We start from the raw sequence: 22129 nt of genomic DNA, 5'->3' as shown, positions 1-22129 counted from the left end.
TTGTCAGGCAGTGAGGGTAATTTTAAAGACTTGCTGTTATTATTAGTTCCACAAAGGTTCTTTTCAGGACTGGTATCAGTGGTACAGTAATAGGCTTGTACATGTATAATATTCTTTCTTCCAAATATAGAAAGGATATTATACTTGACTGCTGCCCTTCTGCTGCAGTCTGCTAAACATTCACAACTCACTTGTTCCACAAAAGTTCTTATAAGGACTGGTAACTTGGTATAGGGTGCTACGGTACATAGGCTTGAGTGCGGTACAGTCTGCTGTTCTGTAAGGACCGCTATCGGTCCACAATAGATAGGGTTGACGTGCACCACTGCTGACCGCTGCCCTATACTGCAGCAGTCCTTCAGCGGTATAGGGACTGACGTACAGTCTGCTAATCACTAACACACAACCTGCTTGTTCCACAAAAGTTCTTATAAGGACTGGTAACTTGGTATAGGGTGCTACGGTACATAGGCTTGAGTGCGGTACAGTCTGCTGTTCTGTAAGGACCGCTATCGGTCCACAATAGATAGGGTTGACGTGCACCACTGCTGACCGCTGCCCTATACTGCAGCAGTCCTTCAGCGGTATAGGGACTGACGTACAGTCTGCTAATCACTAACACACAACCTGCTTGTTCCACAAAAGTTCTTATAAGGACTGGTAACTTGGTATAGGGTGCTACGGTACATAGGCTTGAGTGCGGTACAGTCTGCTGTTCTGTAAGGACCGCTATCGGTCCACAATAGATAGGGTTGACGTGCACCACTGCTGACCGCTGCCCTATACTGCAGCAGTCCTTCAGCGGTATAGGGACTGACGTACAGTCTGCTAAACACTAATACACAACCTGCTTGGTCCACAAAAGTTCTTATAAGGACTGGTAACTTGGTATAGGGTGCTACGGTACATAGGCTTGAGTGCGGTACAGTCTGCTGTTCTGTAAGGACCGCTATAGGTCCACAATAGATAGGGTTGACGTGCACCACTGCTGACCGCTCACCTATACTGCAGCAGTCCTTCAGCGGTATAGGGACTGACGTACAGTCTGCTAATCACTAACACACAACCTGCTTGTTCCACAAAAGTTCTTATAAGGACTGGTAACTTGGTATAGGGTGCTACGGTACATAGGCTTGAGTGCGGTACAGTCTGCTGTTCTGTAAGGACCGCTATCGGTCCACAATAGATAGGGTTGACGTGCACCACTGCTGACCGCTGCCCTATACTGCAGCAGTCCTTCAGCGGTATAGGGACTGACGTACAGTCTGCTAAACACTAATACACAACCTGCTTGGTCCACAAAAGTTCTTATAAGGACTGGTAACTTGGTATAGGGTGCTACGGTACATAGGCTTGAGTGCGGTACAGTCTGCTGTTCTGTAAGGACCGCTATCGGTCCACAATAGATAGGGTTGACGTGCACCACTGCTGACTGCTGCCCTATACTGCAGCAGTCCTTCAGCGGTATAGGGACTGACGTACAGTCTGCTAAACACTAATACACAACCTGCTTGGTCCACAAAAGTTCTTATAAGGACTGGTAACTTGGTATAGGGTGCTACGGTACATAGGCTTGAGTGCGGTACAGTCTGCTGTTCTGTAAGGACCGCTATCGGTCCACAATAGATAGGGTTGACGTGCACCACTGCTGACTGCTGCCCTATACTGCAGCAGTCCTTCATCGGTATAGGGACTAAGAGTTTTGTCACAGGGTCATTTAAAAAATGACAGGCAGAGGAAGAGGCAGGCCCTTCCGCAGGGGTGGTAGGGGTAGGGCAGGAGCAACAGGCTTGAGCCAAAGTGGGAAGTTGCAGAAGGTGCGTTCAATTACTTTAAAGGATGCACCAGACTTGGTTGAGTGGCTCGCTCAGCCTTACTCTTCTGCACCCTCCTCATCCTCTCGATCTGCACCCTCTTCTTCACTCTCTGCTATGTGCACCCCCAAAGACACTACCACCAACAACACGACCACCACCACCACCACCACATACCTTCCGCTTGAGTCACTGGAATTATTTTCCGATCCATATCAAGAGGACATTTCTGATGCGCAGCCACTCTTGGTATTGGATCAGGAAGAGGAGGTAGCAACAAGCGCTACTCAGCAGTCTGACGACAGTACCCAGATCAGCCCAAGGAGGAGGTTGGTCCCCGGTGTTGCTGCCTACTCCGAGATCTCTACTTATAGCGGTGGGGAAGGTGACGTTGATGATGACGTGTCTAGTGATGTCACGTGGGTGCCCACAAGAGAGGAAGAGGAGGGGAGTTCAGAGGGAGATATGGACCAGCAGATAGGGAGGAGAAGCAGGAATAACTTACATTGCACAGGAGGGACAAAGCAGACTGCAAATGTATCAGGAGCGAGTCATCGACCATGTACGGTCACATCTGGCGCTCCCAGGACACCGGCACATGGCTCCGCAGTGTGGGCTTTTTTTAACGTGTCCGCTGCTGACAATAGCGTTGCCATCTGCAATCTTTGCAGTCAACGCGTTAGTCGCGGTAAGCCCAATACTCACCTAGGGACGACCGCCTTAAGAAGGCACATGAGCAGCCATCACCGAGCCCAGTGGGAGCAACGGAACACACAAAGCCACACTGCAGGCTCTCACCGTCCAGCCTCGTCTTCTACTTCTCCTTCTCCTCTCTCCTCACAATTGTCCTCCACTCCACCTTCCATCACGCCAAGCTCACATTTTTCTGCAAAAAGGCAGGCTTCCGTGGGCCTAATGTTTGAGCGTAAAAAAATGATGACGCCGGATAACCCTCTTGCCCAACGGTTGGCGGCTGGCTTGTCAGAACTCATAGCCCGCCAACTACTGCCATATAAACTGGTGGACTCGGAGGCCTTTCGCAAATTTGTGGCCATTGGAACACCACAATGGAAGGTCCCAGGAAGGAAGTATTTCTCAGAGAAGGGCATCCCAGAGCTATATGGCCATGTTCAGCGGCAAGTGAATGTATCTCTGGCACACAGTGTCGGTGCCAAGATACATCTGACCACAGACACGTGGTCTAGCAAACACGGGCAGGGAAGGTATATCAGTTTTACTGCCCACTGGGTGAACCTTCTGACGGCCGTCAAGCATGTAACCCGTGGCACCCGTGTAGATTTGGTTTTACCGCCACGGATTGCATGCAGGCCTGACTCTTCTTCTCCTCCTCCTACTCCATCCTCCTCCCTCTCCTCCTCAGCTGCCTCCTCCTTTTCCGCTGCTAGCGTCTCTTCCGCTGCACCGCCCAAGCTCCCCAGAACCTATTCCACATGCCAGGTGAGACGTTGCCATGCCGTGCTGCGTCTGTTGTGCCTGGAAGCAAAGAGCCACACTGGCCCGGCACTCCTTTCAGCTTTGCGTTCACAGGCAGATGAGTGGCTAACACCGCTCAATTTGACAGTTGGTAAAGTGGTGTGTGACAACGGTGCCAATCTGCTTAGCGCATTGAAACAGGGCAAAATCACGCACGTGCCGTGCATGGCACACGTCTTAAACTTGGTCGTGCAGCGATTCCTTGTCAAATACCCTGGGGTCCAGGACATCTTGCGGCAGGCAAGGAAAATCTCGGCCCATTTCAGAAGATCTTACACGGCCATGGCTCGCCTTGCTGACATTCAGCGGCGACACCATCTGCCGGTCAGACGTCTTATTTGCGATTGCCCGACGCGATGGAACTCAACCTTCTATATGCTTGATAGGCTGCTCCAGCAGAAACGTGCAGTTAACGTCTACCTGTATGAACTCTGCGAAAGAAACGGTTCTGGGGAGCTGGGTTTTTTTTCACCGCGCCAGTGGCTGCTCATGCGCGACACATGCAGACTTCTGCGGCCATTTGAGGAGATCACCAAACTGGTCAGTCGCAGCCATGGCGCCATCAGTGACATGGTACCTTATGCCTTCTTTCTGGAGCGTGCATTGCGTCGTGTCATTGATCAGGCTGTGGAGGAGCAGGAGCGGGAAGATGAGGAAGTCGCAATGCTGGATGAATTCCCAGGGGGGGCTACTCTATCTGAGACAAGTCAACAACAGGAGTCTGATGAGGAGTCAGAGGAGGATGGTGCCGGGGCGGATGAGCAGGAGCAAGAAGAGCATGCTTTAAACCTTTCTGGGATCCCTGTTGTGCGAGGATGGGGAGAGGAGAATGAAGAGGACGACATTATCCTGGATGATGAGCAGGAGCCAGGCCACCACACCGCTTCCACTTTAGTGCAAATGGGGGCCTTCATGCTCCAGTGTTTTAATAGGGACCCCCGTATAAAAAGCATGAGGGTCAAGGACCAGTACTGGGTGGCAACGTACTTAGACCCCCGGTACAAACACAAAATGGCGGAAATGTTACCGCCGTCGCAGAGGGCTGTCAGAATGCAGCACTTCCAGGCCTTGCTTCGAGAAATGCTGCATTCTGCTTTTGCGTGCGCTGGCAGAGGAGCAATTCCCACTCCCAGAGAAGGATTTGCGGGTACCAATCCAACAGCGCCTGCAAGAAGAGGCCGGTTTGAAGATGTGTTGGTGACTTCGGATATGAGGTCATTCTTTCAGCCGACCCATCGACAGGTGTCATCCGGATCCAGCATCAGGGAACGCCTAGACCGTCAGGTGTCCGACTACATTGGGTTAACGGCCGATGTGGACGCTCTGAGGAGTGATGAACCCCTAGACTACTGGGTGGGCAGGCTTGACCTCTGGCCAGAGCTTGCCCAATTTGCAATCGAACTGTTGGCTTGCCCCTCATCCAGTGTCCTGTCCGAAAGGACGTTCAGCGCAGCAGGGGGGATTGTGACCGATAAGCGTACTCGCCTAGCTCACGACAGTGTTAACTACCTCACATTTCTAAAAATGAATGAGGCATGGATCTCGGAGGAATTCAACACATGTGACCAGTAGACCATGTATATGTCTATAAACTATTTTTTTAATCAAGCACACAGACCTTCTTAATTCATTTGGCTCACTTCCTTGACCCAAAAAAGCACACCGTACTATATGCCCCTACCCTCCTCTTTGAAGAGGTTGAGCGGTGTCATATTTCTACTGGGGCTGCTTATGATATCCCTGTGCTGTGCTGACTTCCTCCTGGGGGTTCTTATTATGAAGGGATCACACTATCCCTGTGCTGTGCTGACTTCCTCCTGGGGGTTCTTATTATGAGGGGATCACACCATCCCTGTGCTGTGCTGACTTCCTCCTGGGGCTGCTTACGGTGCTGCTGTCAGTGCTGTATGTCACGGTGCTGCTGTCAGCGCTGTATGTCACGGTGCTGCTGTCAGCGCTGTATGTCACGGTGCTGCTGTCAGCGCTGTATGTCACGGTGCTGCTGTCAGCGCTGTATGTCACGGTGCTGCTGTCAGCGCTGTATGTCACGGTGCTGCTGTCAGCGCTGTATGTCACGGTGCTGCTGTCAGCGCTGTATGTCACGGTGCTGCTGTCAGCGCTGTATGTCACGGTGCTGCTGTCAGCGCTGTATGTCACGGTGCTGCTGTCAGTGCTCTGTATTACGGTGCTGCTGTCAGATGCCTCTATCACGGTGCATGTGTCATTCCGGTATGTCACGCTGCTGGTGATCATCTCCTGCACCCTCTTCTTTGCCTACCCTGGTCCCTGACCTTCCCTCTCCTCCATTGCCTTCATTAGCTCCATAGTCCTGAATTGTTAGAACAATTTCCCAAATAAAATAAAAATGCTTGTAGTTATCGATCCCAAATTCACCTCATACATGTATTATGTCATTGTCCAGATGGTGGGACTACGTTTTACCCCCTAATAATTACCACGTGGCCGCAAATTCGACATGAAGGTTTGCAAAGTTCGCCTCCCATTGAAGTCAATGGGGCCCGCGGCGAACGTTCGGTTTCGCGAACGTTTGAGTCCGTTCGCATTTCGCTTTCGCGAAACGTCCCGTCGGAAGTTCGTCCATCACTAGTAGCCAATAGCTTTGATGTAGGAATTTGATCTGAGCATGCGTGGCACTTTGTCCGATCGGAATTCTCTACACATGATCGGAGTATGTCCGATCGGAGCATTTTGTCGGAAAATATTTCCGGCAAGTTGGAAAAGTTGGTCCGACGGATATTCCGATGGAAACAGTCCGATGCAGACCACACACAGTCGGAATATCCGACAAAACGCTCCGATCGGACACATTCCATCGGAATCTCCGATCGTGTGTACAAGGGCTTAGTATGTAGGATTTAATATTGAGTTGGCCTTCCCTTTGCAGCTATAACAGCTTCAACTCTTCTGGGAAGGCTGTCCACAAGGTTTAGGAGTGTGTCTATGGGAATGTTTGACAATTCTTCCAGAAGCGCATTTGTGAGGTCAGGCACTGATGTGGACCAGAAGGCCTGGCTCGCAGTCTCTGCTCTAATTCATCCCAAAGGTGTTCTATTGGGTTGAGGTCGGGACTCTGTGCAGGCCAGTCAAGTTCCTCCATGCTAAACTGGCTCATCCATGTCTTTATGAAATTGTCCAAAATGTCTTGGTATACTGATGCCTTAAAGGCTAAGTTCACCTTTGTTCACTTTTTTTTTTTTCTAAATTGCAGCTCCCCTATGTACCAATATAGCAGAGACTTTAGGTATGACACAGGAAGGAGTTAACCAGCTGATCTCATTAGCACACACCCTGCATCATCTACACTCAGCTGGTCAACTCCTTTCTGCATTATCACCTAAAGTCTGACCAGGAAGTAAGGCAGAAGTAATGGAGCAGTGTGTTTAAACCGCTATGAAGAGAGTTAGGTAAGCTGATGTAGAATTAATGGAAAGCCGTTTTGTTTTTGCAAAACAAGTACATTAATGTTATATTGGTACATAGGGGAGCTGGAATTTAGAAAAAAAAGGTGAACAAAGGTGAACTTAGCCTTTTATGAGTTCTCTTCACTGGAACTAAGGGGCCAAGCCCATCCCCTGAAAGACAACCATAATCCCTCCTCCACCAAATGACTTGGACCAGTACACAAAGCAAGGTCCATAAAGACATGGATGAGCGAGTTTGGGGTGGAGGAACTCGACTGGTCTGCAGAGTCCTGACCTCAACCCAAAAGAACACCTTTGGCATGAATTAAAGCAGAGACTGCGAGCCAGGCCTTCCTGTCCACATCAGTGCCTGACCTCTCAAATGCGCTCCTGGAAGAATGGTCAAACATCCCCATAGACACAGTCCTAAACCTTGTCCTTCTCAGAAGAACTGAAACTGTTACAGCTTCAGGGGGGAGCAACTCAATATTCAACCCTACGGACTAAGACTGGGATGCCATTAAAGTTCATGTGCGTGTAAAGGCAGGTGTCCCAATACATTTGGTAATATAGTCTATCTATCTATCTATCTATCTATCTATCTATCTATCTATCTATCTATCTATCTATCTATCTATCTATCTATCTATCTATCTATTTGTCTACATCTATCTATTTCCTTATCGATCAGGTCTTATATTAATGTTGACTACAAAAAACACACTAGGGCTTATTTTCAGTGGATGTCTTATTTATTTTTCGTATGTACAATAATCTACATTTATTCAAATACAGTCAAGTCTTCTTCTAGAAAAAAAAAATATCCTGATCCTTAAAGCATGATAGACAGCCTCTTATGCTGTGTCATTTACCCCTTTCTATGTTCTAAAAAACCTGGAATAAAACAATAAAATGTTTTTAAAAATGTCCTACACCCTGTCTTCTCTCCCCCCTCCCCCTGTCTGCTCAGGAGTCTCAGCATTATGAAATTCTGTAATCCTTATTGTTAAATAACTTGTAAAATGATGTAATACGTTCTGTAAAAAGATTATATAATGTGCAGTGTGTCTCTTTGTGTAACTTTGTGGAAAATACCTTATTTACAGCGCCGATGGGCGCTCATGTGAACCACCGGAGATCTTCTTCCCCGCTACGAATACTGCAGAGGGAGGGGCCGAGATTCCAGCTGACGTCAGCCCACTCTGATCGCTGCAGAGGGAGGGGCCGAGATCCCAGCTGAGGTCAGCCCGCTCGGAGCGCTGCAGAGGGAGGGGCCGAGATCCCAGCTGAGGTCAGCCCGCTCGGAGCACTGCAGAGGGAGGGGCTGAGATCCCAGCTGAGGTAAGCCTGCTCGGAGCGCTGGAGAGGGAGGAGCCGAGATCCCAGCTGAGGTCAGCCCGCTCAGAGTGCTGCAGAGGGAGGGGCCGAGATCCCAGCTGAGGTCAGCCCGCTCGGAGTGCTGCAGAGGGAGGGGCCGAGATCCCAGCTGAGGTCAGCCCGCTCGGAGCGCTGCAGAGGGAGGGGCCGAGATCCCAGCTGAGGTCAGCCCACTCGGAGCGCTGCAGAGGGAGGGGCCGAGATCCCAGCTGAGGTCAGCCCGGTCAGAGCGCTGCAGAGGGAGGGGCTGAGATTCCAGCTGAGGTCAGCCCGCTTGGAGCGCTGCAGAGGGAGGGGCCGAGATCCCAGCTGAGGTCAGCCCGCTCTGAGCGCTGGAGAGGGAGGTGCCGAGATCCCAGCTGACGTCAGCCCGCTCTGAGCGCTGGAGAGGGAGGAGCCGAGATCCCAGCTGATGTCAGCCCGCTCTGAGCGCTGGAGAGGGAGGTGCCGAGATCCCAGCTGACGTCAGCCCGCTCGGAGCGCTGCAGAGGGAGGGGGTGCTGAAATCAGCCGAGAGGAGAAGATCTCCGGTGGGTCATGTGAGCACCCAGCTGCTCTTTTTATAAAACTGATTACGTTTTTACAATGGCTTTAACCACTTGCCGACCAGCCCTCGGCGGTAGGTCAGCACCTTCCCGCAAATTGCCGTAGGTATACGGCTGCTCCTTTAATCACTTACCTACAGGGCACTTAACCTCCTTCCTGCCCAGGCCATTTTTCAGCTTTCAGCGCTGTCGCACTTTGAATGACAATTGCGCAGTTATACAACACTGTACCCAAATGACATTTTTATAATTTTCTTCACACAAATAGAGCTTTCTTTTGGTGGTATTTATTCACTGCTGGGTTTTTTTATTTTTTACAAAAAAAAAAAGAGACCCAAGTATTTGAAAAAAATTTTTTTTTACTTAGTTTCTGTCAGTAAATTTTTCTCCTTCACTGATGGGCACTGATAGGCTGAACTGGTGGGCATTGATGAGGTGGCACTTATGGGCACTGAGGTGGCACTTATGGCCACTAATATGTGGCACTGATGAGCACTGATAGGCTGCATTGATGGACGCTGTTAAGGGGCACTGACGGGCACTAATAGGTAGCACTGTTTGGCACTGATATGGGGCACTGGTGGGCATGGATAGGTGGCACAGATAGGCGGTACTGATGGCCACTGATGGGCATTGATGGGTGGCACTGATGGGCGACACTGATGGGCATTGATGGACAGCAGTGATGGGCATTGATGGGCAGCACTGATAGGCAGGACTGATAGCCAGCACTGACTGCCATCACTAATGGGCACTGATTGGTAGCACTTGTGGGCAGTGGGCAGTGATTGCTGTCAGTGGTGGGCACTGATTGCTGGCATTGGTGGCACTATTGTAATCAGGGGACTGATGATCAGTGCCCTGATTACATATGTAGATGTCTCCTGTGAGGAGATGCCGCTGATCGGCTCTCCTCTCCACACACTCTGTTAGAGTGAGGTGAGGAGCGCCGATTACCAGCATCTCCGTGTTTACACGTGACAAGCTTTGATTGGACACAGCCGATTACACATGGTTAAAGAGCGGGCGGGGGAGAGCTGCTGTTCTGGGGCGCTGTCATATGACGGTGGGCGGGCGGTAACTAGTTAAGGAGCCGTAGCAGGTACACACAGTGTGTGGTAGGGAACCTGATGCGTGTGGCCTGTGGCTGCGATGTCCGCCGGCCACCCGCAATCAGTGTAAATAGACAGATCCCCATTCTGACAGGGAAGTTAGAGATAGATCTGCTGATCCTAGTGATTAGGAACAGGCTCAGTGATCTCTCTCCTCCTCTAGCTAGCCCAGCCTCCATACAGTTAGAAACACTCCCAGGGAATAGACTTAACACCTTGATCACCCCCTTGTGTCAACCCCTTCCCTGCCAGTGACATTTATACAGTAATCAGTGACTATTTTTAGCTCTGATCGCTCTATAAATGTCAGTGGTCCCAAAAAAGTGTCAAAAGTGTCTGATCTGTCCGCCATAATGTTGCAGTCCTGCTAAAAATTGCAGATCGCTATCATTACTATATATATATATATAGATAAAGATATATATATATATATATATATATATATATATATATAGATAAAGATATATATATATATATATATATATATATATATATATATATATATATATAATATATATATATATTTTAGTTTTTTTTTAGTTTTGGTTTATTTCAAACATGTTAAAAAAATCTAAAACATAAACGAAGCAATCGTTAATTGGTAGACAATCACAAAATACCTAATTATAAGAGAAGACAAAAAAAACAATAAAAAATAATTTAGTTTATATATCTGAAAAGGAGTGGGAAGAAGTACAAACGTATTTAGTCCCACTCCTCCATTATTAATAATAAATTGTTTCACAGTCCCATTGTTATAAAGTTATACAATAACTAATAATTCAAATATTGTCTATCTATTTATCTATCTATCTATCTATCTATCTATCTATCTATCTATCTATCTATCTATCTTTCTTATCTATCTTATCTATCTATCTATGTTATCTATCTTATCTTATCTATCTTATATTATCTATCTTAGTTTATCTATCCTATCTATCTATCTATCTTATCTATCGTATCTATGTTATCTATCGTATCTATGTTATCTATCGTATCTTGTCTATCTTATCTATCTTATATTATCTATCTTAATTTATCTATCTTATCTATCTATCTATGTTATCTTATCTATCTTAACTATCTATCATATCTATCTATTGTATCTATCTATCTATCATATATATCTAATCTATCTATCTATCTACAGTGGTGTGAAAAAGTGTTTGCCCCCTTCCTCATTTCCTGTTCCTTTGCATGTTTGTCACACTTAAGTGTTTCGGAACATCAAACCAATTTAAACAATAGTCAAGGACAACACAAGTAAACACAAAATGCAATTTGTAAATGAAGGTGTTTATTATTAAAGGTGAAAAAAAATCCAAACCATCATGGCCCTGTGTGAAAAAGTGATTGCCCCCTAAACCTAATAACTGGTTGGGCCACCCTTAGCAGCAACAACTGCAACCAAGCGTTTGCGATAACGTGCAATGAGGCTTTTACAGCGTCCTGGAGGAATTTTGGCCCACTCATCTTTGCAGAATTGTCCTAATTCAGTTACATTAGAGGGTTTTCGAGCATGAACAGCCTTTTTAAGGTCATACCACAACATCTCAATAGGATTCAGGTCAGGACTTTGGCTAGGCCACTCCAAAGTCTTCATTTTGTTTTTCTTCAGCCATTCGGTGGTGGACTTGCTGGTGTGTTTAGGATCATTGTCCTGCTGCAGAACCCAAGTTCGTTTCAGCTTGAGTACACGAACAGATGGTCGGACATTCTCCTTCAGGATCTCTTGGTAGACAGCAGAATTCATAGTTCCTTTTATCACGGCAAGTCTTCCAGGTCCTGAAGCAGCAAAACAGCCCCAGACTATCACACTACCACCACCATATTTTACTGTTGGTATAATGTTCTTTTTATGAAATGCAGTGTTCCTTCTACGCCAGATATACTTGGACACACACCTTCCAAAGAGTTCCACTTTTGTCTCATCGGTCCACAGAATGTTGTCCCAAAAGTCTTGGGGATCATCAAGATGTGTTGTGGAGAAATTGAGACGAGCTTTGATGTTCTTTTTGCTCAGCAGTGGTTTTCTCCTTGGAACTCTGCCATGCAGGCCATTTTTGCCCAGTCTTTTCCTGATGGTGGAGGCATGAACGCTGACCTTAACTGAGGCAAGTGAGGCCTGCAGTTCCTTGGACGTTGTTGTGGGGTCTCTTGTGACCTCTTGGATGAGTCGTCGCTGCGCTCTTGGGGTAATTTTGGCAGCCGGCCACTCCTGGGAAGGTTCACCACTGTTCCATGTCTTCGCCATTTGTGGATAATGGCTCTCTCTGTGGTTCGCTGGATTCCCAAAGCTTTGGAAATGGCTTTATAACCCTTTCCAGACTGATAGATCTCAATTACTTTCTTTCTCAATTGTTCCTGAATTTCTTTGGGTCTCGGCATGATGTGTAGCTTTTAAGGATCTTCTGGTGGACCTTACTGTGTCAAGCAGCTCCTATTTAAGTGATGCCTTGATTGTGAACAGGTGTGGCAATAATCAGGCCTGGGTGTGGCTAGAGAAATTGAACTCAGGTGTGGACAACCACAGTTATAGTATGTTTTAACAAGGGGGGCAATCACTTTTTCACACAGGGCCATGATGGTTTGGATTTTTTTTCACCTTTAATAATAAACACCTTCATTTACCAATTGCATTTTGTGTTTACTTGTGTTGTCCTTGACTATTGTTTAAATTGGTTTGATGTTCCGAAACACTTAAGTGTGACAAACATGCAAAGGAACAGGAAATGAGGAAGGGGGCAAACACTTTTTCACACCACTGTATCTATCTATCTCTCCACCCCCATACCTATCCGCTCATTTGATGGCATCTGCATTATATTATTAAAGAGCTGAGGCAGAACTTTTACTTTTTCCTAAACTCCATGCTCTGCCATTCTTTCCCATTTTCTGACATGATTAAATATTTAGCAAAAGTGCTAAAAACTTACAGAAATACTATTTCGAGAGACTGTATCCTGGAAACCGCGGGGATAATATGTATTCCGGTGTTGTATATAAACCTAAAAGGAAAAGATAAAATTGAAAATGAAGTTTCCGATGAATCCTCCTAAATGTAGCTCATCATTTAATAAGTACATATCGTGGCTAAAATGCAATTAAACCGCACAAGCACTATTTTCCTGATAGGTGGCTTAATGATGAAGTATTAGAGGGTTGCTGATCTTGCTGTATTATAGGAGATCTGCACAGAGAAGGTTATAATGAAATCCCCTGAATGCTCCCTCCTATAATAAGAGTTTTACATTTTGGAAAATACCCCAGGTGTTATAATTACATTATCCATAGGATAGCTGTTAAATTCACAATGCCATCAACAAAATAATTCCCCTCTAGACAACATTATGAGAATATATACATTATACTCCCAATTTTCAGTGCAGTAATATGTGTGCATTCATTTGGGCACTGTGGGCTCCGTGTGAATTATTTAGGAATAAAAAGACTGACGCGGTTCGTGCCTTGTGTATTTGGGTTCTTAAGAAACAATTAGTCAGCATGTGTTTGGAATTCCTTAACCAGGGAGCGATTAAACCTAAAATATATCATTTGCTTTCTGTAGCATAGCCTGACAAGACTGGTTGTCTGTTAAAAGGTATTTCACCCCTAGCAATAAACTTTTCTTATGCCACATACACACGATCGGATTTTCCGACGGGAAATGTTCGATGACAGGCTGTTGGCGGAAAAATCTGACCGTGTGTACGCTCCATCGGACAATTGTCAGATTTTCCATAGACAAATGTTGGATGGCAGGTTTTAAAATTTTCCGCGGACAAATGTGTGTTGTTGGATTTTCCGAGCGTGCATACACAAGTCTTTCGGACAAAAGTCAAAAGTACAAACACGGATGCTCGGAAGCAAGGACGAGTCAGAAGCGGTCGGTCTTGTAAACTAGCGTTCGTAATGGAGAATTAACATTCATGACGTGGCAAATTATGAAATGAAATATCACAATGCAGCGTGCATTTTCTTCTTCTTTAAAGAGGAAGTAAAGGCACTTTAAAAAAAAAAATTTAAATGCAACCTGCAAGGCAAAGGCATAATGAGCTAGTATGCATAGCATACTAGCTCATTATGAATAACTTACCTGAGAACGCCCCCGAAGCGGTCCTCCTCCTTTATCTTCACCGCTGCCATGTACCCCGGAGTGACTTCCGGGTCTTGCTGCTCCGGCGCTGTGATTTGCCGGAGCCACGCATGACGTCGCTCCCGCGCATGCGCACGGGAGCCGACACGAGCGGCATATCGCCGTGATCTGCAGCATGCTCAGTGCACCTGCGCACCACTGTCTACGGCACAAATGCGCCATAGACAGTGGTGCCTGTCTTTTTGTTAATATCGCCTAAACCGTATAGGCTTAGGAGATATTTCTTGGACCTACAGGTAAACCTTAATCTAGGCTTACCTGTAGGTCAAAGTGGTTTGTAAGGGTTTACAACCACTTTAATGGGATAATAATGAAGCTGCTTTGCTGGTGATACTGATAGAGTTATTGCAAACACATTTTCAAAGGCTTCTTTTTTCTAGTGATATCAAGAATAATATTATTATGCTTTATTGGGCAAGTTACCACAACACCATTATCCTGTAGTTTTTAGGAACAAATATGCATCTATGTTTACATTGTATTTTTTTAAATGTAACTGCCTACTCCCAAACTGTCATTTGAAGTAAAACACATAGCCAAGTATTATTCTCCACAATTTTGTTTGTGCATTAAAAAAATAAAACAAATAACATTAGACATGCTATCTGCCAATAGAACTTAACCAAAAAGTGCATTCTATGCATCCAAAAATATAGAAAATATACCAAATTAAATCATTATTATTCAACCAAAAAAATAATGTCAAAGCAATAACTCCAAGGCCAATAATAATTAACATGTTATCTCCTCTGATTCCGCAACATGTCTGGTTGACGAACGGCCATTCAGAAACAAACTGAAAAGCGCAAAATGAAAAGTGTGAACCAACACTCACCAAACTTCTACTAACACGAACGAAGGAGCGCAAAGGGTGGCGTTAAAGAGCTGAAAAACAACTTAGTACGTCACTACGTTCGTATTTGTTGGCAGACAATTCCTTGCCGCTTGTATGCAGGACAAGTTTGGGCCAACGCCCTTCAGACAAAAGTCCACGGTTTTGTTGGCCAACAATCCGATCGTGTGTACGAGGCTTGATTGGACACCTTGTGATCTATTAACCACTGGACCTCCGGAAGGTTTTATCCCCTTCATGACAGAACTTTTTTTTTGCTATTTAGCCCTGTGCTACCAATTCTAGCATTCCTCTGCTACATGTAAAAATCACAATTTTATCACAAAAAATAAATACACAGAACTCCCAAACATTATATATGTTTTTTTTTTTAACAGAGACCCTAGGGAATAAAATGGCGGTCATTGCAAATTGTTATGTCACACAGTATTTGCGCAGCAATTTTTTAAGCACAATTTTTTTGGAAAACAAAAACACTTTCATGAATTAAATAAAAAGAAAACTCTAATGTTAACCCTTATTTTTGAACAATGTGAAAGATGATCTTACAGCGAGTAAATAGATACCTAACATGTTATGCTTTAAAACTGCGCACACTCGTGGAATGGTGCCAAACTTTGGTGCTTAAAAATCTCCATAGACTACGCTTTAATTTTTTTTTTTTTTTTTACAGGTTACCAGAGGGGGTCTTGTGCTAGAATTATTGTTCTCACTCTAACATTCACGGCGATACCTCACATGTGTAGTTTGAACGCCATTTACATATGTGGGCATGACATACATATACCTTTGCTTCTGCATGCGAGCACGCAGGGAACAGGGACACTTTAAAAAAAAAACATTTCAATTGTTTATTTTATTTGTATTTTTTTGTTTTTAAACTCTCCATTTATTTATTTTTATTGTCTATTTTATTATTTTTTTTTTATTTTTACACTTTACCTTTCATTTTTTATAAAAATGTTTTATCACTTTTATACCTATTACAAGGAATCCCTTGTCATAGGAATAGGGCACGACAGGTCCTCTTTGCAGAGAGATCTGGAGTCTATAAATCCCCACACCTCTCCTCTAGGTTGGAAAGCCTGAGATAAAAAAAAAAAGGAAATAAAAAAAATGGGATCTCTGGCTTTCCAGCAAAAAAAAAAGAAAAAAAATGGCAGTGCTTACATCTGCCGCTGCTGGAAGTGACATCATTAAAAGGAAGGTCATAGTGATAGCCTGGAACTATCTGGTCCTCGGTCAGCTTTATGGTAAATGTCCCCTCCTGCCACCTGTACAAACTATCAAGCAGATCAAGCACATCTAAGCCCTTGTACACACGGTCGGAGATTCCGTCGGAATGTGTCCTCTCGGACCGTTTTGTCGGATATTCAGACTGTGTGTGGTCTCCATCGGACTGTTTCCGTCAGAATATCCGACGGACCAACTTTTCCAACTTGCCGGTAAAATTTTCCGACAAAATGCTCCGATTGGACATACTCTGATCATGTGTAGCCTACTCCGACGGACAAAGTGCCACGCATGCTCAGATCAAATTCCTAGACCAAAGCTATTGGCTACTAGCCTGAACGTAGTCCCGTCGTAATGAAATAACGTCATCACGTTATGTACAATCGGATTTTCCAACAACTTTGTCCGACCGTGTGTATGCAACAGTTTCGGACAAAATCCGTCGGACAAAATCCAACGGATTCGGTTGTCAGAATGTCCAACCGTGTGTACAAGGGCTAAGAATCTTAGATGTATAAGGTCAATCCCTCCTGAAGAAGCAAATTTATTCACAAAACATGTAGAGGGTTACACTTAGGACCTTCATCTCCGGAGGCTCCATTAATTTGTGGGGTTCCCATTGTTTAAAAGTCTGTATCATTTTGCTAATGTATGCACTGGCAGGCGGTACTGGTGGGCACTGATTGATGGGCACTGATTCATGGCACTGGCAGGCGGTACTGGTGGGCACTGATTGGTGGGCACTGATTTGTGGCACTGGCAGGCGGTACTGGTGGGCACTGATTGGTGGGCACTGATTTGTGGCACTGGCAGGCGGTACTGGTGGGCACTGATTGGTGGGCACTGATTCGTGGCACTGGCAGGCAGTACTGGTGGGCACTGATTGGTGGCCACTGATTCTTGGCACTGGCAGGCGGTACTGGTGGGCACATATGAGGTGGCTTCACCTCTTCCTCTTCTGTCCCTTCAACAGAAGCCGGTGATCGGCTTTTCTTTCTCCTCGCACTGTCAGCGTGAAAATAAAAACCGACTACCAATCTATCTACATCACGTGATCAGCTGTCATTGGCTGACAGCTGATCACGTGGTAAGGGGTCGGAATTGACCCCTTACACCGATATGTGATCACCCGAGTCTCACTGACGCAGGTGATCACAGCGCACGCCGCGCACGCTCTTCAGGTGGACATGGCCAGCTTGCAAAGAGGAGGACATCTATTGACGGCCTCCCGGCAAAGCAGATCCGCGCCATGTGGCTATAGCGCGGATCTGAAGGGGTTAAATAGAAAACATATTATACTTACGAGCCCCATTCTGTGTGTTTTATGGACATACCGAGCAGGGCTCAGGAGCGAGCATGCACGCGTGCCCCCACAGCAAGAAGCCTGCTTTGGGGGCACTCGGAGAAGAGGAGCGGGCAGGAGCACTGGAGGGGGACCCAAGAAGAGGAGGATCTGGGCTGCTACTTACATATACCCAGTGAAGTGACTGGCCTCAGGTGACACATAGAAATGAAACACATCCTCTTACATAACTTGTACCTATTTATCTGCAACATTTTAATCACTATCGCTTCAGTGCCACTTTAATCAATTCTGATTGGTTTCAAGGGCTGGCAATATTACACTGTTGCCTTTTGTTAAATAAACCTGAAAGAGGATTGAATCATCATTATTTATTATTACTCCTAATTGGATGGCAATGCACAGTTTCTGTGTCGCGCTGGAACACTCCGCTGCCCCTGCCTCTAAGCCTTTTGTTACGATAACAAGAAATGCAAAGTGGTTTAAATGCCCGACTCTGTCAGGATGAATACCGCGAACATTAATCTGATTTAATAATTATTTGCAACGATAGTGCCAAGTTGGCTTAGTTTGTTCAGCTATTTTTGGAAATGACTCCTCGTGTCTCACAGAAGGAATGGAATCTTCCTTTCTCTGCACAGCAATGGCTTGTCTGTCAAGAATGGATTGCAAAGTTCAAATTTTCATTATTAATATCTTTTCTGCAGAGGCCTCTGGCTAAACTCTTACCCCCTGAGTTATGGGGCACAATATATATATATATATATATATTTATATACAGATTTTTTTTGTCATCTGAGGCTATAAATCTGTTTTATTCATTTTTATAGTCTAGAGATTTTATTTAAAGAGCAACTAGAATACACATACAGTATATTGTCAAAAGTATTGGAACACCTGCCTTTACACGAACATGAACTTTGATGGCATCCCAGTCTTAGTCTGTAGGGTTTAATATTGAGTTGGCCCACCCTTTGCAGCTATAACAGCTTCAACTCTTCTGGGAAGGCCGTCCACAAGGTTTAGGAGCGTGTCTATGGGAATGTTTGACCATTCTTCCAGAAGCGCATCTGTGAGGTCAGGCACTGATGTTGGAGAGAAGGCCTGGCTCATGGTCTCTGCTCTAAGACCCCATTCACACCTGAACGCTGTGTTTTCAGGCAGAAAATTGCATGTTTTTACCACGATTTTGCTGCGTTTTTTACTGCTTTTTGCTGCGATTTTGTGCAGGGCAAAAGGTCACCAATGTAAAAAGGAGAAAAACACCCAAATCAGCCCGATTTGAGCAACAAAAAAGGGTCCAGAACTTGTTTGAGCTTCAGGCGTTCGGCTTCAGGCAACATGGAGTGGAGATGTGAACCATCTCCATTGAGAATAATAGTTTTTTCCCCTCCAGTGTTTTGTAGCTTCAGATTTCAAGCTACAAAATGCTCAAGTGTGAATGGGGCCTAATTCGTCCCAAAGGTCGTGGAGGTCAGGAAGTTCCTCCACCCCAGACTCATTCATCCATGTGTTTATGGACCTTGCTTTGTGCAATGGTGCGCAGTCATGCTGGAACAGGAACAATGTTGGGAGCATGAAGTTGTACAAAATGTCTTGGTATGCTGATGCCTTAAGAGTTCCCTTCACTGGAACTAAAAGGCCAAGCCCAACCCCTGAATAACAACCTCACACCATAATTCCCACTCCACCAAATGATTTGGAGCAGTGCACAAAACAAGGTCCTTAACCACTTCAATACAGGGCACTTTCACCCCCTTCCTTCCCAGCCCAATTTTCAGCTTTCAGCGCTCTAGCGCTTTCAGTGACAATTGCGCGGTCATGCTACACTGTACCCAAATGAAATTGTTATCATTTTGTTCGCACAAATAGAGCTTTATTTTGGTGGTATTTATTCACGACTCCGTTTTTTTTTTTTTGCGATATAAGCGCAAAAAAAGCGGAAATTTGGGAAAAAAACAATATTTTCTTTTTTCTATTTGAAAAGAAATCCAATAAAATCAAATTTTGTCATAAATTTAAGCCAAAATGTATTCTGCTACATGTTTTTGGTAAAAAAAATTCCGTTAAGTGTATAATAATTGGTTTGTGTGATCACGGACATATGTACGCAAATGATCATGTACATATGTGTGCAGGTGATCACGTACATATGTGTGCAGATAATCATTGGGACATGTGATTTTAGTGGGACATATGTGGGGGACATGTTTTTATTATTAGGGACATGTGTTTTTATTATTTGGGGACATGTATGTTTTGGGGACATGTGTGTTTTGGGGACATATGTGGGGACTGTGTTTGTACTGTGTGGTGTGTTGTGTGTTTACACTACACTGATGATCAGTGAGTAAAAAGCTGTAAAAAGCAGCCCATACTCACTGATCATCAGCCGGCTGCAGCGTTCTGCTCTCCTCTCCTCAGCGGTGACTTCCGTGTGAGGAGAGGAGAGCCGATTGCCTAGCAACCGGCTGTTTGTTTAAATCACATGACGGCCGTGATTGGACACGGCCGTCATGTGATCAGGAGGGCCAATCACAGAGCCCTCCTGCCGATCTGAGATGTGCCGTGTCCGGGTGACACGAGCACATCGGGATCGCGCCGCTGCGCGGGCGCGCGCGCGCGCGATCCCGCTACTCCTGAATGACGTTCCTGAACGTCCTATCAGGATTAGACGGCTCCCACCCGGCCGTATATATGCATTGGCCGGGTGGGAAGTGGTTAAAGACATGGATGAGATGAGGTTTGGGGTGGAGGAACTTGACTGGCCTGCATAGAATCCTGACCTCAACCCGACAAAACACCTTTGGGATAAATTAGAGCGGAGTCTGGGAGCCAGGCCTTCTCGTCCAATATCAGTGCCTGACCTCACAAATGCACTTTTGGAAGAATGGTCAAACATTCCCATAGACACACTCCTAAACCTTGTGGACAGCCTTCCCAGAAGAGTTTAGGAGATATTTACAATAAAGCCATGTGCCGATATCTACGGTGCATGCGCACTTTAGAAAGGGCAGATCGTGCCGTTTCTAAAGGGGTCATGCCGTGACTCCCACGCGCATGGGCGAGAGTGACGTCACGCGACTCTGGTCAGTCACAGAGCCGGAGTTCGCAACCCCGGAAGGAAGAGGGGTTGAAGATGGACGCCCGCTCATAGAGGGGACAGCGGTGACATCGCGGGCTTCGGTTTCAGGTAAGTGACACATAATGGACTACTATGCTAAGCATAGTAGCCCATTATGCTTTACTTTTGCAGGGAAATAAAGAGGAAGTAAAACCCTATCAGTTTTACTCTGCTGTTTGTGTCCTTCTTGGCAAATATCCGTTTACTTCTTGTCCTAGAAACACAACAAGAGATGAGTCTATATCTCTTAATAGTGAGGGTAATCCCCTCTTATGCCCTGTACACATGGTCGGAAATTCCAACTGAAAAGGTCCGATCGGATTATGTTGTCGGAAAATCCGATCATGTGTGGGCTCTATCGGACTTTTTCCGTCGGAAATTCTGACAGAAAAAGTTTGAGAGCAGGATCTAAAATTTTCCGACAACAAAATCTGATCGGAATTTTTCCGATCGCGTGTAGAGAATTCCGACAGACAAAGTGCCATGCAATAAATTACGAGATGAAATCTATTGGCTACTGGTCTCTGCATAGTCCCGTCGTACGTAACGAACGTCACCTCGTTCCGAACGATCGGATTTCCCAACAACTTTGTCCGACCGTGTGTATGCAACACAAGTTTCCGCCAAAATCCATCGGAAAAAATCCGATGGATTTTGTGGTCGGAATGCCCGACCGCATGTACAGGGCATTAGACATCCATCACCTCCACACCTAGTTTGGTCCAAACACTGGTTTGGACTGAGCTGCTTTGCTTGTTCAGTCTTTTGTTCATATGCCGGACTCCTAGCCTGTTTGGCAAGAGCTGAACATCATAAACAGTAGTGAGTTTTGTCCAATATCATGATCCATATATAACTTTTGCGCAAACCAATCAATATATGCTTATTGCGATTTTTTTTTTTTACCAAAAATATGTACAAAAATACACATTATTAAACTGATAAAGATTTTTGTTGTTGTTATCTATATATATATATATATATATATATATATATATATATATATATATATTTTTTTTTTTTTATAGCAAAATGTAAAAAATATTTGTTTTTGTTTTTTTTTTTCAAAATTGTTGCTCTTTTTTTGTTTATAGCATAAAAAATAAAAACCGCAGAGGTGATCAAATACCTATTTTGTAGACGCTATAACTTTTGCGCAAACCAATCAATATACACTTATATGTAGAAGAATACATATCGGCTTAAACTGAGAAAAAAATTGCTTTAAAAAAAAAAAAAAATGGGGATATTTATTATAGCAAAAATTACAAAATATTGTGTTTTTTTTTCAAAATTGTCGCTCTTTTTTTGTTTATAGTCGCAAAATATAAAAAATGCAGAGGTGATCAAATACCACCAAAAGAAAGCGCTATTTGTGGGGAAAAAAAAGGACATCAATTTTGTTTGGGTACAACGTCACACGACTGCGCAATTGTCAGTTAAAGCAACACAGAATCTTATTGCAAAAAGTGGCCTGGTCGTTAACTCCTTAAGGACCGCCGCATGTAATAATATGTCGGTAGAATGGTATGTACGGGCACAAGCACGTACCCATACGTGCCTGCCTTCCAGCGGGTGGGGGGGTCCGATCGGAACCCCTCCCGCTGGCTGCGGCGGTCCGTTTCGCTTCAGGAGCGATCCGGGATGAGGGGATGGCCGTTGGTTTCTGGCCATCCTCTCGATCGCTCCTGGC

The 22129-nt window shown here is 45.2% G+C and overlaps 1 protein-coding gene across 1 annotated transcript in view; it reads right to left on the bottom strand.

The window, feature by feature from the left end:
- FSHR (follicle stimulating hormone receptor) overlaps positions 1-22129 on the bottom strand; it is a 242230-nt gene that overhangs the window by 54256 nt on the left and 165845 nt on the right. Inside the window, exon 5 of the mRNA XM_077485598.1 lies at positions 12704-12775. Coding sequence (XP_077341724.1) covers positions 12704-12775 — 72 coding nt within the window. The remainder of the gene's footprint in view (positions 1-12703; positions 12776-22129) is intronic.

The sequence above is a fragment of the Lithobates pipiens genome, unplaced genomic scaffold (genome assembly GCF_037356315.1).
Source record: "Lithobates pipiens isolate NorthernLeopardFrog02 unplaced genomic scaffold, aLitPip1_a1.2 Scaffold_18, whole genome shotgun sequence".
Classification (NCBI taxonomy): Eukaryota; Metazoa; Chordata; class Amphibia; order Anura; family Ranidae; genus Lithobates; species Lithobates pipiens.
The sequence above is the reverse complement of the archived record's forward strand: the minus strand, read 5'-3'. Positions and strand labels throughout refer to the sequence as shown.